Raw genomic sequence first — 18,986 nt, forward strand, 5'->3', positions numbered from 1 at the left:
ATACAGGTGATATTTTACTCCAAAATACATTATTTTAATGGTAAATTGTCCCCAGTTCTCAATCCAATCGAGCATTTGTGAGATGTGCTGAACAAAAAATAAATAAAGTGTTGTCTGAAATTGTCATCGTAGGTGCATGTCCACTGTGAGAGACATAATCTAAAAAAAAAAATCCCGAAATAACAATGTATGATTTTTTAACTATTTATTTGTATAATATAGCTGCAAATAAGTATTTGAACACCTGAACAATTTCTGGATTTTTTTTAGATTATGTCTCTCACAGTGAGCATGGACCTACGATGACAATTTCAGACCCCTTATGAGTACATGGAAACGCACACAAATGGAAACATAGTTTAGCAAAGAAACTTTCCTATATAATATATAATTTTTATATGCATATTAATAATATTAATGAGTATGTCCTCAAAAGAAAGGAGGTCTAGCAAACATTTTAGGAACAAACACGAGCCATCTCAAACACAACTCACACACAACAACACTCCCTGAATTGGAGTGTATGAAATGGAGTACGGATAATATGATTTAAGCATGGCTGATTTAAACAGTGTCACTGTATCCACCTCCTAATGCTCACTTCCCTATATCCTGCCTGTCTGTCACGTCACACTCTTTCTCTCTGTATCCATTATTAATATGTGTTGTGAATTAATGATGGTTTGTATCATGCAGGGCGTCTTGTTTTATACATGATCTCTATTAGCAGTGGCTGGGCAAAGTGGAGAGCCACATGGGTCTTGTTGGATGAGGTAAAATGATCTGAATGTTTTATAAGGTTTTGGGGTGCTGTAGCTCTGCTGCTTTCAAACTTCAAACCAGAACAAATGGAAGTTGAACATGTTCCTTAATTTTTCTTAAACAATCTAAGTAACAGACAAGCTCATAATGTTGTTGATGATGAGTAGTGGGTCTCACCTTAAGCAGAAGGTGGTATTTAAGGACCCTCTGCATGGGGACAACCAGAAGATCCTGCAGTTTGAACTTCCCCTCCTGGACCTTCATGGTACACTCCTGTAAAGGAGGATTATTGCAACAGGTGAACAGTTTTTAAAAGTAAACTCATAATTGGTATTTTAAAAAAGGCAATCACTGAAGATGGACTTCAGGAATGTGGCATCATTTAGGGCAGAACAAAACTTAAAGGTGGAAAATAAATAAATAAATGAAAGCATGACTTGATTTTATCGATTAGGATTTCATTGGATCATGAAACATTAGACAACAAGATCATTAGTTAATATTTCAAAATAATAATACAACATTTGTATTAATGGTTATGATATTTTTTTCTTTGCAAAAGTGTATACTATGTAAACTTTTCACTCTAAAATAATGCATTAAAAAATTTGAATTTATCTTTCACAACTGCAGACTATTTCATTTATTAAACGCAACTATCTTTTTTAACTACTCTGAGGTGTAAGCAGGATTCAGTAGTACATAATCATGCACAATAAGATTTTTTTTCATATCTACAGAGTATAAATTGTAAAACAGACATCTTATCCTCTGCACACTAAATTTGTCATCTTCTCGAGTTAATCTCTTCATGTTGAATCTCCCTGTTCTCATGTGAAGTAAGCAATGAGGATGGACTACTCAAAAGTCACACTTGACATTCAGAATGGACTGAGGAAGAAGTTCATCATCTCTATGACTATAAGTGACTCCACTTCCCTCCTGATGAAGGATCTGTGACTAATTTATTACAAGAGGTCTCATCTCTTTCCAAGAGGTCCCGTAACTGCGCTTTGAATGGACTGTACCAGATTACAGAGCCCTTTGTGTATGAGATAACAGGACGATAATTATGTGAATTTGTCAACAAGTGTGTTCACAATTGTGGTTGCTGTGATTTCATCTGTAATCTCTTCTAATCCAGCCTCCTCTAATAATGGCTTCTCTCTCCAGTATTTATTTTTGAAGTCATTAAAGTAATCCACACTGCCTCAGACTGGCAGGCACAAAAACAGCCCTGTAGTCTTTGCATCCTGAGCAGCATTAGCAGAGAGCAAAATTAGTTCATGTCCCAAAACTGTCAACAGCAGTCTGTTGAACGCAAATGCTGTGGTGAGGCTGACCACTGGAGCAGTCTCTAGCAGAAAAAGCTGTTAAAAGTGTCTCTTTGAGGCAGTGTCTCTGCCTCAGTGCACTGCACTGGCTGATGAGAAATATATTTTAAATGAGAGAGTGAAACCTGCACGATGTTTAGTAGATATAGCGCATGATTCATTCTTTTTTTTACTTAAAGTTATAGTTCACCCTAAAATTACATTTTGTCATTATTTAAATCACCCTCATGTTTCAAATACTTCCTTGGAACACAAAATAATGTATACAAACTAATAATGTCGCCTTGCCATAACAATTTGGCCCATGTCAAAGTCCCTCAGATCTTTATTCCTGCTCATTCCTCCTGCTCTCGATGCACGTTGATTACGAGAACGAATTGTTTGCGTACCCTCTAATGTATTCAGACATTAATATGTGGCCTTGTTATGAGATGACCAACGATATTCGCCATGACTACACACACGTATACTATATACACACAGTATAGATGACACTGTGGTATTTTGACGTTTTGACAGTATTTTTGACAGAGATATTAAAATGTACAATATTAGACAGCTTTTACAAAATTCAAGCAGTTCTACAGATTAACACAACTAAATAGCATGTGTAACATACAATAAAGGGGTCTGATCATAGTAAGAGCCTACCTCCACTTTACACTTGACATCTTCCCGTGTGGCAATCAGCTCATCCAGTGTCTTCTGAGCATTCTCCATATGGCTGCAGTACTGGCCGTAAATGAGCAGTCTACAAAAGAAAGATCCAATGATTGATACGATAACCCTGCGATGACATTCAGGCTGTTTCTCAATAGTGTTCATAAGCAATTTTGCATCTTTGTGTTTTTGTCCTACATCAGCATCAATTTTCAGATTTTGGTTCCAATACTCAAAAAAGCAAGTACGGAGAATGCATGAAAGTACCTGGATGTGTTCTTGATATCAAGGATGCATCGAGTGCATACTTGTGAGATTCAAACCGTTAAAACCCCCAAAATCCATCGTAGGCAGAGTGAGGTACGGAAGCTTGTACGTTTTAAACATTTTCTTGTTTTCATTAAAGAGATTCCCCCTGAAAGCTTGCAGATATGTGCAAGAGTAAGCATTTGTCGTTTTGTTTGGCAAAATTTGAATGAAGTTCTAATACCTGGAGAACGCCTTTACATATTGGGGCGGCAGTGGCTCAGTGGTTGTAGGTTGTCTACAAACCGAAAGGTTGGTGGTTCAATCCCCGGGTCCACCTGACCAAGTGTCAAGGTGTCCTTGAGCAAGACACCTAACCCCAGCTGCTCCCGACGAGCTGGGTGGTGCCTTACATGGCTGACATCGCCGTCAGTGTATGAATGGGTGAATGTGAGGCAAAATGTAAAGCACTTTGGATGGCCATAGAGTCTGTTAAAAGCGCTATATAAATGCAGTCCATTTACCATTAATTTCCACAAATCATGTAAAATAAAAATATATAAAATAAAATCAATCATGTAAGTCAATATTTTAATAGGTTATGAGATCTGTGATGTCATGCTTATTGTGCATTGGATAGTGCCATCATCCCTCTGCCTGAAAGGTCAGTTGAGCAACAAATCACGGCACATCTCAAGTCTCACAAAGATGCGTTCTGTGTCCTCGTATCAAGGTATAATTTTTGGAATTGAGAAACAGCCTTAAAAAGAAGCAAAGTCTGTGTTACAAGTGATAATAGTCAGTGTTACATGAATTTCAGAGCTACGTCTGTTGAGCTAATTTTATCAAATGAATCGGAGTGAAGCATTTTGATAGATTCTGGATTGGGTACAAGTTAATTTGGGCCACTGAGAACATCACGACACATTTATTAGATTGCACAATAGACTCCTGATAGTGATCAACACATTCTGGAAGCAGCTCAAAGTAATCTCGCCTAGATGATGGCACCACGTGTGGCACAGATTTCTCCCTCTGATTTAAGTAGGGCACTGGCACAGTTGGCAAGCTCAAACCCTTGGATACTTTCAGCTTGCCTGACTCTTAATTCTGGTGTTGGTTAAGCTAGTTCCACTTTATAAGATACAATCATCGCTTAGTTTTCCTTGATCAGAAGAATAAATTGCCAGAATCAAAAAAAGAAAGATACAATCTGGAAAGATAAGTGGTCTGATCAAAGCAAGATATATATTTTATCTAAATCCAAACAGGATTATTCACGTATGAGGGCAAAATGCATCAGGATGGGGTCGAATGAACTAACGGATGATGCTCAACTTAAATTCAGATCATCAAGTGTGGTCTATGAAGTGTTATAAGAAGTGTCTTCTTGATGGTCTGCAATCCAGGACAGTCTCTAAGTCTCACTTCAATACATTGACGTGAGCAATCGGCTACTTTAAGGAGTGCAAAGGAGTGCAAAAAACTGAAACGGTCTTGAACTGAAAAGGGGGTTCTCTTGCTTCTCTGCTCAATGTCTGGGCCTTCATGCCCTTGGGCTAAGCAGGCCTGATTAAAGGCTAATCTGGAACAAGAGAGACGGCTTGGTTCCTCATGGAAATGGACTGATGGAGATTAATGGTGGCCTCGCTCAATTATGAGCTGAAAAGCACATTCAACAGCATATTGAAAATGCGGGAGCAGGTGTCGGGAATTAGCTGTAATAACAGATGTCACAGACATAATTGAACATGAAGGTCTTCTTTACAAGGCAATTTCCGGATTAAATGTTTCAGGTGCCTCGTAAAAAGGACTGCAAGGGAGAGACTGTTCTCAATGTAGGACACTTGAAACAAAGCAAGAATAATGAAAAAGGAATCTTCATTCAAGTCAAGAACAGACAGCAATGCCTCAGTATTTTATATATTATTTCAGTACACACACACACACACACACACACATCAAATACATACTTAAATATAAACTGTACCTAAAACCACATCATTATTGGATAGCTTTTCTTCATTCACAGTGCTCTAATAGATGTCCTTTCATACAAGCACTCAGGCCATGCTTTGTCCATCTATGCCAAGTATCTAATGGTACTAAATTAGATAACATCTTATTAATGACGACAAAAAAGACTAACAAGCACTAAAAATAATGTTGTGAAGTGTGGCATACTAAGCAAGCAGATGTGATTAGGAAGCTGCTCTTTCAAAATGCTCTTTCATTCAGTGTTATGCTCAAGACATACATTAGTGTGCAATGGACATAACTCTTTAATGAACCAGTAATTATGTGTTTAAATGCAATTGAAGTAGAAGTGAAACATGTTAACAACCAGAAGCAATGAACATCAGCAGTGCAACCACAAGGAATATGCTCTTTATGAAGATAATTCTGTCGACTGATCCAGCTTGGAGTGCTAAACACTTAACCTCCACTTCCCCAAAGGCATCAGAGTTGTAAGAGAAAGGTGCTGAAATAAAAAAGAAAAGTTGCAAGTTGTGTTGCCACTGTCTTGTTGGTTTTGTGATGACAGCCAAGCTTAGACATGCAAACATCCTGACAACTGCAATGGCAAAACAGTCAAGGCTATTCAGGCTCTTCTCCAGAAGTTCATCCTGGTTTCCTCCTCCTTTGGTACTTCAGACTGTGAGAGTGGGATGTGACTGGGATGGAAAGAGAGAGAGTGGTAAAAAGCCCAGGGTTGCTTAAGTGTGAATATCCCCTAGGGTAAAAGCCATCGCTGTATAAACACATGCTCTTTGAATTCATCTCTCTTCCGGTGCTATCGCCCGCCGCACCGACTTTCTCATTATGGCAAAGCTGTCATGCATGTTATTTCACAGAAAATACAATTTAGTATAGACGCTCTCCTTCCAGCTTCCATCTGTCCATTGGAAAAGACTGGGGCCGGCGAGGAAAACGCAAAGCAAAGTGGAAGTGACAGGCCGGTGAGAGAAGTAATAGTCTCTGACATGAGGCATTGAAGACTCCTCACCTTCGCTCTAACACAGCCTGCACAGAGTGAATTGTGGCTCAATCTCAACGCAAACCAACTAATAATGTTCCTCAGAAACTCTGAGCTCATTCCAGCCCTATAACTTAAATTAATTTGGAAACAACTCTCCAAAAACAATTCCGTTTAACAACCTCTTCTGTGGTCTAAAAGCTGTGATTCGCCTTGCACTCTCAAGGCAGAATCTTAGTAAGCAGCATGCCAATTTAGTTTGAAACAAGATGGTATTTTCGCTCTTCAATATGCCCTTCACAGTGTCAACAACTTTTGAAAAGCTCCTCAATTATTTCATTCTATGGAACGAAGCGCCGCAAAAGGTCACTGGGACTTACAAGAGGAGATAACAAAATTAATTAAAGGCAGCTGGGCTTTTGGAGCAATGGACGGAGGTGTGGAAGATAGCAGACACACAACAGCCAAATCCCTTGGCCATTTCTCTCTTTGTTGAGAGGAAAGGGAGAGGGGCCGTGCATCCCATAATGAAAAAGAGAAACATGCCAATCAGATGAAAAATGGCAAAGGCGAATGACGCAGCCCTGCTTTAATGAAATGAATAATTTGCCAAAAATACTCAGCGTTGTTTAATGCTTAATGTCACCAAATGTAAATATATTCTGTCAGATTTCATTGCGAAGACAAAACTTTTATAAAAGCCGCCCACTCTCTTGTGCAAATGTATTAGAAGGAGAAAACCTATTTTAATATGTTTTATGTTTTGCATTTGCATTTCAGTATGTTTGATACTCATAGTCTAAGAATTAGATAGTTCAAAGAGAACAGACACAGTCAGTGAGCATGAGATAAGATTATTGATGGTGATGGACTATACTGATAACAGGTGAAGGAATTAAGAAAGAAATCATGCAAAAAGGAAGAAAATGCAGTGATAAGGCACAGAGATGGCCATGCGTGTCAGAATGGGGCCACACTGCTGCTATGTCGTGCCAAAGTGCATGTTAGTGCAAGCACCCACGGAAGACTGGCTCAATGAGATGACAGGCTCAGAATTACATAAACAAAAGAGTGCGCGCGAGAGAGGCGGTGCTGTCACGCCGACTCTGCGTGATGCTGCCCGCTGGGCTCGGGGAAGAGCCTTGTAATGGGCCAATTACCTATGCAAACTGACAAATGGAAACAATAGGCCTGTCTCCTCCATCCCTATTCTTTTCCTTGCTTTTTTAATAGATCAATCCCTGTCACCAACTTAAACAACTGTAAATAGCATATAAACGCATTCTTACTGGGTTTGCTTCAGTCAATGGGAGTATAAAAAAAGTTTGAATCTTACAGAACATTTTGAGATTGGTTTCCGTCACAGGATGCTGTCATTACTGAAAATGAACCTGTGATTATCATTACCTACATCACAGTAATGTAGAGATCAGGCTCTCCCTGTGAGAATGCAAATGCCCTCTGCAGCTGCTGTATTCAATGAATCGGATGCAGAACAAAGTCTCAGTTCCTCTCTTAAGAGCCTAAACGGTAATTCTCAATTGGAGAATTCATTTACCCACCTAAGAGATAAGCTATCTATGGATGCATTCAAGGGGAGGTTAAATTAGATGTCTACAGCAGAGAAGATGATAAAAGAGGAACAAAGTCTTTTATGTGCTTTAGAACAAGTGGCTGCTTTAAAGAGCATTCTAAAGACTTGATATTGACATTAATGTATATAACAGCAATGCAATAACAGCAACAACAAAATTTTTTAAAACATGTAAAATATAGATCTGACTATGAAAAACTGAAAAATAGATAGAACATAATTAATCAAAAATGTTAATTTCATAATTTTCGGTACCTGTATTTTACAGTGTCCTTGTTACATATGTTACATGTACTTACCATAGTAATCAGTAAACAGTAAATTATGCATAATTACATGTAACTATCCCTAAACCAAACCCTAATCCTACCCTAAGCCTATAGTACAATAAGTACATGTTAATAATTACTACTCAGTGCTTAAATATATAATTACACTGAAACAATGACACCTTAAGATAAAGTGTAGCCTAATTTTCTCACCCATGTCATTTCAAACCTGTTTGACATAAAAACAAAATTTGGAACACAAAATATATATTTTGAAGATGGGGTCCAAAAATGTTGGGTCATTTTAGTTTCACAGTATCTTCTTTAGTGTCATATATGATTTGAATGACATGAGGGTGAGTAAAAGATGACAGATGAGGTGAACTATCGGTCAAATACAAAGATATTTTGGAAGCTTGCTGTCTGCCACATGATGCTGAACTAATCAGACAGCTGCTAGTAATGATTATTTCAGTCGATTTCCTCATTTTGTGTTTATCCCATAAATTATTGGAGCTTACTACTTTCCTTTTTAATAAACATCCACTTTAAACCATATACACTAAAATGCACTTAAATTAAATCTGATGCAAGCCTCTTTGTGATTCTGAAAGGCTCAAAACCTGACTAGGGTTGCATGCAAAGTTGCTGCATTAGGTCTAGAACGTTGACTTCCTCATAATCTGCACGTATAATAAAGAGGATTTTTATAACCCTTGTGTTAGATTGTGTTGTGTTAGAAGGTTGCATCCATAAAGATCATGATCTAAAAATTCCAGCAACATTAATTCCAAAGATCTTACTGCAAGGTCATCTGGCAGCTTAATAAACCAGAAAACTAGACCAAAGTTCTCATCTCTGCGGACACACACACTTTTGTGTTACACCTACTTGGTTTTATTAAGTAGGTACCATTTGGGATTTAAAAAAAAAAACAGCATTTGTGCTTAGTACAGCAAGAACAGAATTCTTATACAGAAACAGATTCGGAGGGTCTCCGTAATGCCTGTTAACACAGAGTTTAATGTAGTGTAGCATTACTAGAATAAGCTGACTGTTACAGGGCCTGTCATTTAGTCAGGCCTCAGTGTTTCTCAAACCAAAGGGTACTGCAGGGAAATTGCACATTACTGAGCTGAATCAGCAGTGGTCCCAGACCAATGACCTGGGTTACACCAGGTACAGCTGCTCACATTCAAACTTCAGAGAGAATATGAGTGGCTCATTTGCATCTTTATATCGTCCGCTGTTTATATCAAAGCACTAAAATTCAGTCATCGTTTACTCACCCTAATGTTGTAGGATACAATGAAAGTCTGTGGGTTTAAATATTGTTTTGAATCCCATTGACTTTCAAAAGTTATTTTGAAAAAAAAGTTAGTATGGACTAAAACTGTTAAAATATCTTTCAAAATACACTAATTAAAGTAAGTCTGGAATGACATGAGGGTGAATATGGGTTTAATAAAACAAAAAATACTGTAAAAAGGAAAAGACTGTATAACAGCTGGCTAAATCCTCCCTCTTTGGTAGATACAGATGAAATGGTGTTATGATTTTACTAAATCCCCTGGGCATCGCGCATCTATTGTGGATAAAAAAGCTAAAACATTCTCTATTATCTGGATATTGATTTTTGATACAGCAGCTACAAGAGACAAACAGAGCACTCAAAACAGGAAGTGTTCAACTCTAATGTAGCAGACTCTTGCAGACAGGTCTATTTCCTTTCTAAGCCCTGCAGGCTCTGATGAGGATTTATTTTAAAATAGCTGGGCTGCTGCGGTCAGGCCCTGCTGGTGTGATGGATTTTTTGGGGGTGGTCAACAGGAGCAAGACATTGCCTCCTTCACTTAAGGTCAGTTTAGCTCAACAAAGGCTTAAGGTGTTGACAAAATGGTGAAATGTTTTAAGAACTCGCAGTGATAAACCTACATACTTTGCCGTGGTACTGACCTCTCCTTGAAGTCCAGAAAGATTTTTCCCAGGCTGTTGCCCCCGCTCACCATGGCCAGGTCAATGGCCCTCAGCAGCGCAAAATGGACTTTGATGATGTCCTGTGTAAACAAAGAATTGATAACATCCACCCAAGCATTATTTATCGGTTTGCTGTGCAATACTTTTGTCCCCTCAGAATTATTCACTTGCTGTCAGACAAGTTTTTGCCCAACTGTCTGGGCTACCAAATGTTTATTTAAGAGCTTAACCCTTTACTTTAGGAACTTCAGTGCAGGTTACCTTGTTATTATAGTAGGCGATGGCAAGTGTCTTTATGTGCGAAGCATTCAATGAACCAAAGGAGCTGTGATTTGGACACCACCTTATACGACTCTTAGGGTTTTGTCGTGTGTAGGGCAACGCTAAAGCTGACGTTCCACTTCACAGCAGATCAATGCATTGGGGTTAATAGGTATCACTTCTCAATACATTCCATGTAGCGCTCTTTGTGGCTAACAATGTCAATGTCTAATCCAAATGGACTTTTATATTATTTATATAATGTCACTAGCAGACTAAAATAAAAATGTATTATCAATGTTCTGATGCATCTGAAAGTATTTGTAATATCAGCTATTTTCATAATATGATCACTGACACTCACTTGTTGTTTTTTCTTTGTGTGAGCATATGGCTTTGGTGTTGTTCTCTGAGCTGGGCACTCTTAAGTCTTGTGTTTTGGGTGTTTGTCTTTGGTTGCCATGTGCTCCTCTGCCTTGCCTTGAGTGTTTGTGGGAGCACATGGCTTTTGTTAGTTTCTGTGTGCCATGTGATATTCTGTCAGTCTGTTGTCTTGGCCCTGCCCTCTTGTTACTTGATTATTGGTTTATTGATATATATTTTTGCCTGGCTGTTCTGCATTTGGATTTTATCATCAAAACCAGACAAATATTTAGTAAATTCAACAAGTTAACTACATAAATATGAGATTTTTAATAATTATTTTACACTACTGACAACCCCTGTTAAAAATATATTCAAACAAGTGTAGAGTACAGTAAATAAATGATCACTCACCTCTAAATTCACAAATATGGCCTCCATTTCCTGTGGCAATAAGACTTGCTTCAAGGGGGTCATATAATTCTAAAAAATAAATAAATAGAAGAAAATATCAAAAATGCCAAAACCGCCATATGTCAGAAAAAAAAAGTAAATTCTTTCCAAATCAAAGCATGCAATCAAACATTTGTCATAAGATTGCTTTCACCTTCTTGTGGTTTGTTAATTGTCTTTGACCAATACAAATCAAATACTATGTCTAGTGTGGCTATGGGCAGGCTGTTCAAATAATAAACCCTGTGAAATCCTGGCAAATGCATCTATTTGTTTTATTTGCAAAGTAGAAACAGATTTCAGGGCAATACTGACACCTTTGTCTGAATTAGGAAGAAATGACTCAAACAATAATCTGTAGACAAAGCCTCTGTCTGGAATATGAAATCTGCATGACATGTTACTGTTTTGACAGGGATTCATCACCTCTACTACACACTGGCTTATTTTGTTTCATGCTTTAGATTCTGTGCGTTGTTTGTGACAGCATAAATGGGAAAAGGGCAGGAAAAAACATCATACATTCAAGTTTCTACGATTTGTACATACAAGCAAGTGTACATGCAATAACCACAGGGCGAGATTCAAGCTCGTGTCAACAGTATTGGTTTACTAAATGGACATGTTTTCTAACTTTGTGATCAGTGCATGGCATTTCTGCCCTGTGACTGACCCGATGAGTCTGGAGGGCAAATGGATGACACATCAAGAAAAGCCCAGTTTTATGCTGTAGCCTAAAACAATGCCAAGACAGCTATTTGTTTGCATTATTTTCCCTGCCAACATGGTCTACATGACATCAGCCAACAAGTAAAGCCAAAAGTTGTTTCAGATGTTAATCTTTTAAAAGACTAAAAGGACATTTTCATCTGGATGATACTGGCCAATAATTACTACGTTAACTGAGAAATGGCAGATATTTTATATTCATTAATTATATAATACGTCTAAATTAATAATAAATAAAAAAAACACTACTAAAAACTAAAATCAATCTTTTTAATGTTAACTGTATAATGTACAGGATGAATATGGTTATTGATTTTGAGATTTGGTTAAGATTACATTTAACTATTATTAACAAAGGTAACATAAACAAAAAAAAAATAGGGGAAAGGAGCATGAACAATTGGACATCCAATATCGATAAATTAATGTTTAATTGTATATAGGTCAATAGCTGTTATGGTACAGATATACTATGTATCCCATTTTTTATTTAGAATAACATTCATCAATGATTTGTGAACAATAAAACGTAAGTCATCAGGCCACCAAAAACACTCAGTTCTCATTTTTTGTCCTCTCCCTCCATCTATTTTAAGTTACCTAACTGTCCTCAGAGAAAGTAAGACCTAGTAAGACCTTGACCCAGTTAAAGGCTTTCATTTCCACTCTCTCCAGCTCTACCTTTTCCCACTCACCTTCTCAATGTCCTCCAGTGTCTTGTAGTACTTTGCCTCAGTCTCCTGAATCTCCACCAAGCAGCAGTTTCTCTTATCATCTTCTGTCATGCCCATTTTCTGTTATGGGAAGAAGAAAAAGACACACAAACCATGTTGGTATCATCCTGACGGAGGCCAGCTCAGCACCTTTAAACACCTGCACAAGGTACCGAACTGTTCAAAGAAATTCAGGTCACAATCAGGATGGCCAAAGCAAACTACAATAAAAGACAAAGGAGGACAGAGTATTTCACAACAAAACCTCAAGGGCAACATGGACAAGGAAGCAAGAGCAAGAGTTTAGTATTTCATTCAATCAAAACGACATACACATCTAAGTCTAAAAAACTTTAGGAAATTCATAAATGTGGTTTTGATGAGGACTGAGGAATTAAATGAGGTCAATTCACAAAACAATAACAACAGAAAATGATCTAATAGAACATGATGCATTTGATTAAGCATAATCACTGGGTCTTGGTGTAACGCAAGCAGGTTTGTGAGCTTAAGAATATGCTGATAACACTGGAGCCTAGGGAAGGCACACCAGCTGGAGGTCAGAGTTGGATGAACATCACAACACACATTTAAACATCTGGGCCTGGTGGTACATGAGGCCAAAGCAAACTTGCACACATCCAGAGAAATTCAAGATCACAAACAAATGTTTCATTGGAGAGCAAGAAGGACAAAGAAAAAGGGAAAAATCTTTTCAAAGGGCTGCCTAGCAACAATGAAAGCAACCAGTATTGGGAAAGGCAAATATATCTGTGACTTTCACTGACATATGAAACTCCAGTGCCTATCCACTCCCTCGGTTTAACGGCTCATCCGAAGGACGGTGCTTTTTGACAGTATTAAGATCACTATACTGGGAACGTTAGGACCCACACAAAGATAAAGAAGATATAATTTGCGAAAAGCCACAAAACAGGTCAGAATCTTGGTCTCTGACACTCTTTTTTCACCATGATTTTCTTCTCTCCCTCTGTATTTGCCCCACTGAGAGTCTAATGTGTCCTTGTTGCAGCATCTGTCTGATGACACAGATTGAGAGTCTTATTCCGAGTGTGTGCATATGTGTATCTCTGTTAGGGTGGGACCCAGCAGTTTTCTCTGTCTGCAGAGGATGTTTCCTCCCTCATGGGTTTAAAATAACCTAACATTAGCTCACTCTGTGAGACAGCACACACTTTAAACTCAGACAGACATCAGGACAGAGTCAACCTCCCCTTCTCATTTCTAGCAAAGGAAGAAAGACACTCCTCGCTAGTGTCAGGTATCGAGAATCAGTTTTATTTTTCGAATCGGTTCCAGATAGAATAATAATAATAATAATAATTTGATTAATTTAAATGGCACTTTTCATAGCACTTAAAGCACCTTACATATGGAAGGGGGGAACCTCCTCAATCACCAATATGCAGCATCCACCTGAATGATGTGACGGCAGAATGCCCACCCCGTACCAGCTTACTGGTTGAGAGGAGACAGAGGGATGAAGCCAATTAGTATTTGGGGATGATAAGGAGGCCATGATGATGGACAGAGGCCAATGGGCACATTTGGCCAGGATGCTGGGGTTATACCACTACATTTTTTTATTTGAAGGATATCCTTGGATTTTTAAGGACCACAGAGAGTCAGGACCTCGTTTAATATCTCATCCGAATGACTGCTTTTTGACCGTATAGTGTCCCTATCACTATACTGGGGTGTTAGGACCCACACAGACCACAGCGTGAGCACCTCCTGCAGAAGAGGTCTCCCATCCAGGCTTCCCGTTCGACCTCGTCCATGAGTGCCATTGAGTGTTAAAACGTAATACTTTATTACTTATATATACATTAATGAGCACATATATTTTTGAAATTAAGTGTTTTTAGCTAATAATAAATTAAAAAAGTTACACAGTGTAGCTTTAATGGAATTGAAACTGGGAATTGATAATAATCGGAATCAATAAAACTTAAACCCAATACCCAACTCAACTCCTCGCATGAAATAAAGCATTTCTCCCTAAAGGATAATAAAATACCCCTAATATTAAAAGGAACAAATATGAATACACATCAAATATGAAAGTCTGGCATCATTTCCTCACCCTCATGTTTTTCCAAACCTGTATGACTTTCTTTTAACCATTGAAACAGAAATTCTCTTTCCCATGCAATTAATATACATAGAGACCAAATGTTGTACAGCTCCAAAAAGGACAAAAATTACTATAAAAGGTAGCAAAATAGTAGTCCAAAATATGTTAAATTCATATTTTGGACTACTATTTTACGATTAATTTCTGTTCTGTTCTATAAAGTCTTTTAAGTTTTGTTTGTGGAAAAAACAAAATGCTTATTTTAACAAATCTTTCCCCCGGCTAAAGCTCTCAGATCAGGTTTCTACATATTCAAACTGGTCTGTCCTAATTAATTACAAAACGTGAAAAAAGGTCTGGCTTAGGGCTGTACGATTAATCGTAATTGGTTTTTTAATTCTGATTTTGGCCTCAAATGATTATGAAAAGAAGATAATCGATGTAAAACAATAATTTTGTCGCTGCTGCATTCTGTTTAGCACACCTTCCTTTCCTTCACAGCAGCGTGCTTTCGTTCCTCTTCAAGCCAAAATTAACATCCAAATCAGCCAAATATTTGAGTGTTGTAAAATGCAGGCTACTGTTGCTAAACTGTGGGACATGCTTGATATTAAACAGTGTTATTAAAAATGCATTAAGCCGCAAAAGAGATACTTTTCCCTAGACGGCTTTGTGTGTGTGCACTCCGACATGGGGCAGATAGAAAAATATACTGTGGGCTTCAGATACGTGCCTAAACGGTCAGTTTTGCCAAGCATCTTCGTAAATTCAGTCGGTTATGTCCTAAGTGAATGTAAACAGGAGAGATAGAAATCGTGTGTAACTGCATATTGAATCACTGCAGCTCTTAAAGTGACAGCAGCCTAATAAATCTGCTGCAGTCATTATTGTTAATCAAACAACAAAAGACAAGGATGAAATCACTCACTGCCCTTTGATTGAATAACTTTTGTAGTTGTAGTCTATATTTAATGTATACAGCAGTGTTAGCTGGTACGGGGTGGGCATTCTGCCGCAATATGGCTGCCGTCACATATCTGAGGGTCTGAGGAGTTATCAAGATCTTATTTAGTCAATGTATGAAAAATTTTAGCATCATCATTCTTCAAAACATCTTGAGGGCAAATACATGATGACAATTATGAAAATTATAATTTTTGGCTGCCTATTCTTTAATAAAATAAATTGTTGGAACTTCAATGAACTGTCAATGTGAGTGGGAAACGACCTGCTTAACGGGTTCTTCATATACGTGTGTAAAGGGCTCAATGGCTTGTGTCGACACATTTAAAGGAAAGGAAAGAGGAGCACTGAAGGATCGAAAGAGAATCATGTGCGGTACAGCGTGACACTTACCTGCATGTATCTGATCTGCAGCATTAAGGAGGCAAAGCAGCAAATGTAAGCAGAGCAAGTGAACACGCGCACAGCCGTGGGAAATGACAGGAAACAATCCATCTATATCCTCTCTCACACACGCACCAATGAGCGTCGCCCGTACGGTGTCTCACTCACCATGGGCTGTCTAACCTCCACCTTGATGATGTCCTCATAGATGTCGTCCCCATCATCCTCGCAGGGGACGCAGTCATATATGTCGTCCTCTCCCACATCGTGCTCGCTGTGCAGAAAAAGAGCACAAAGGAAGCAGTGGGTTAACATACATTAAAAACGACAGATACAAATGGATTTACTTATAGTTGTCTCTGGGAAAGCAGCAAGCATTCAAAAACCAAGGGGGTACACTACTGTTCAAAATGTTGGGGTCAGTAAGAAATAAAAGAAAAAAGAAATGAACACTTTTCAGCAAGGATTAATTAAATTGATTACAAGTCACAGTAAAGACTACTGCCAGAAAAATTAGCATGGACATTGAAACATTGAAAAAACATTACAAAAACATTATACAGAAGTGAATGGAGCAGAGTTGAACATTCTGTGTCCTAACCAGACACAACGCACTAGGTCTGCAGTGTCAAGTTTCTTTTTTTGTCATCACTTGAAGCAAAATATTGAGACAAATTAATGCAATGAAATATCCAGCACTACATATCATAACTGGTAAGCAACACTCAAAATGACATGGAAATGATACTGATTTATCACATCGCTCCAGGTTAAACATTGCAAAGTGTTTGAGACAGAATTATGTGAGAGATAGTCATACAGTTTGTGACCCTGATTAGCTTGTGTATGTGTTTATCAGACATCGAAAGAGCCCTGAGACCACAGTGAACCTATCCATCACTGCACACTCTGCCGCCATTCTCTCCGGGGGAAAAAAGGGAATGGTCTAAATAAAATGGGCTGACATCACAGAAGGTGTCCTGGTCCCAGCTGTGCTCTCACATCAACAATCAAATCAGTCATCCATTCCTCTCTAAGAAAGAACTTACTCTCTCAAACACACACACACACACCAGACAGCTTTGCAACCAGACAGCAACAAGTTCCTTCCTCACTTCGGCTGATGTATCCAATTGCAGGCTAAAACAAGTGTGAAAAGCTAACGCGGCTTGAATCAAACGCCTGTCCAGGAGATTAGCTCACTGCCTCATCGGCTAATGGAGGAACTGACATACAAACACATTCCCCAGTCCTTCTTTTTGCCCTCCCCTCCAAAAAAAGTACAAAATTAACACTTGCTTTTATAATGAGATGCAATATATGTCTAACAGACAACAAATAATTTCTGTTTGCCATAGAGATCCTAATTAGCATTTAGCAACCTGTCTGAGTGTGCAAGGATACTTTGAAAAGCCATTAAAGCATCATAATTAGTCAGTCAGAAGATTAATTGCATGCTACAATATTTCATAAATTATATTATCTAACACTCCACGTTCTTTAGCAAATACATGTTTATTTCAAAGCACAGTAAGCTATTACTAAATACTTGTTTTGCTAGGAACAAGAAGTAAAATATATCATTTTAATTTTCTGCAATGACCTGCCAAATCTATATATTTGCGAAAAACTGGTCAATTTATTTTGCAGAACACAATATTAGCCAGCTGAAAAACAAACAAACAAACAGCCAAACCTGGTTTGGTGATCTTTTGGCTGCTTTTAAAGGGACTTGGGAAACTTTTTAAGGGACCTGGTCATGCTGGGAGACAAACTGACTGTCCAGCTAAACACCTACTTGGCCCTTTTAAACTAGCTAAAATCCGGCTAGCCACTTAATGCACAGCTACATCCGACACCTGTGTGGGTAGACTACATACATTTCTAAGACATCACCATGTTAGTTTCTAAACAGTGCAGTTTTACTGAATCATGGGAAATGACTGGCATAGATGGATGGAAGCCAGCCAGAAGGAGTTGCCAATTTTTGGAGGATAGTTAATCTGGAAAGAATTGTTGGGTGTTAATCCATCTGTGTGACCTTCTATACCTGCACATCCAGAACAGCTGCACAATTTTATAAGGAAGTTCATCACCTTCACACTGACTTTCAGAACAAAAAATACTTAGTATATTTTTTCTGTATTTTAATTATGTTACTGACTGAAATTCTTTGATTTGCACCTGTGGCTGCAAAATGCATGGATTCTGGATGTCTTTAATATTAGACCTCCATTATGGGTAATTTAATGTATTGCTGGTTTGTTTAAGGGATTTTGTCTGTATTTGTATGTTTCTTTACATCTTTTATTGCTTTTTTTTAAGAATAAAGAAAAAATGTATTGGTGGCCTACTAGTACTATTAGTTTGGCCGCAATTGTCCACAGGAGTCTAAAGCACTAGAATCAGTCCTATTATATATACTCGGACTGGCAAAAGAGCTGCTGCGTGACTGGATTTAATAGGGGAAACTGCAAAAACGCAAGTAAAACAAATAATTATCAGTTTAAACTAAAGTTTGGACTCGTTAAAGTGTTCCTTACAACTTACCAAAGATCCAGTGATTACTCGCAGTATATGAGGACATGAATCGGTTTATGGACTATTGTATGTGACTAAACCTTAACAGTAGCAAGCAAAACGGTTTTGCACATCAGACTAGTGTAACGTTATACATAGAACAACAGTGGAGTAGCGTATTTGAATGACGAAGCACATGTCATGTCATTTACTGATGTTTACTCAGGCGACGATAGCCAACAGCAAGACATTTGAAGCAGTTTTACGCACCGGCTGCTTCCAAAGCAGGACCGAACCTTTATCGCTGGGACCGCTCTGTCAAAAACACACTTCTTTGGTATGATTTGGTGAAGTCCTGTGACATCAGTGACCGTGGAGATCCACTTTGCGACGCGACTGAAGCGATGCTCTGAAGCTTCCCGTCATTTCTGCGTTCAAATCGGTTCAAATCCAGCGCTGCCTTCCCGGAATGCTGTGCTGAAGCGTAGAAGTCGCTTGATGTCACCCATAGGAATAAAGTGGAGCGCGGCGCGGACTATAACGACATAAGTGTTCACGGACGAGTGGATCTGCAGCTGAGAGTGTTTATGGGCGTGCATTTCCTCTCTCGCTCTAGTTACGCATGCGCACCCGACCGGGAGAAGAGCCCGTATGGCCCATACAAGGACCTTCCGCTCTTTTAA

At 38.5% G+C, this 18,986-nt stretch overlaps 1 protein-coding gene across 7 annotated transcripts in view; it reads right to left on the minus strand.

Annotated features, from left to right (window-relative positions):
* The window catches only part of vav2 (vav 2 guanine nucleotide exchange factor), a 216,519-nt gene that overhangs the window by 20,872 nt on the left and 176,661 nt on the right, over positions 1 to 18,986 (minus strand). For all 7 annotated transcript variants that reach the window (XM_067422961.1, XM_067422959.1, XM_067422958.1 and 4 more), the window contains exons 5-10: positions 15,952 to 16,057; positions 12,321 to 12,419; positions 10,858 to 10,926; positions 9,799 to 9,899; positions 2,748 to 2,847; positions 940 to 1,035 (exon numbers count right to left, since the gene is read on the minus strand). In XM_067422961.1, the coding sequence (XP_067279062.1) occupies positions 940 to 1,035; positions 2,748 to 2,847; positions 9,799 to 9,899; positions 10,858 to 10,926; positions 12,321 to 12,419; positions 15,952 to 16,057 (571 nt within the window). The remainder of the gene's footprint in view (positions 1 to 939; positions 1,036 to 2,747; positions 2,848 to 9,798; positions 9,900 to 10,857; positions 10,927 to 12,320; positions 12,420 to 15,951; positions 16,058 to 18,986) is intronic.

The sequence above is a fragment of the Pseudorasbora parva genome, chromosome 18 (assembly GCF_024679245.1).
Source record: "Pseudorasbora parva isolate DD20220531a chromosome 18, ASM2467924v1, whole genome shotgun sequence".
NCBI lineage: Eukaryota > Metazoa > Chordata > Actinopteri > Cypriniformes > Gobionidae > Pseudorasbora > Pseudorasbora parva.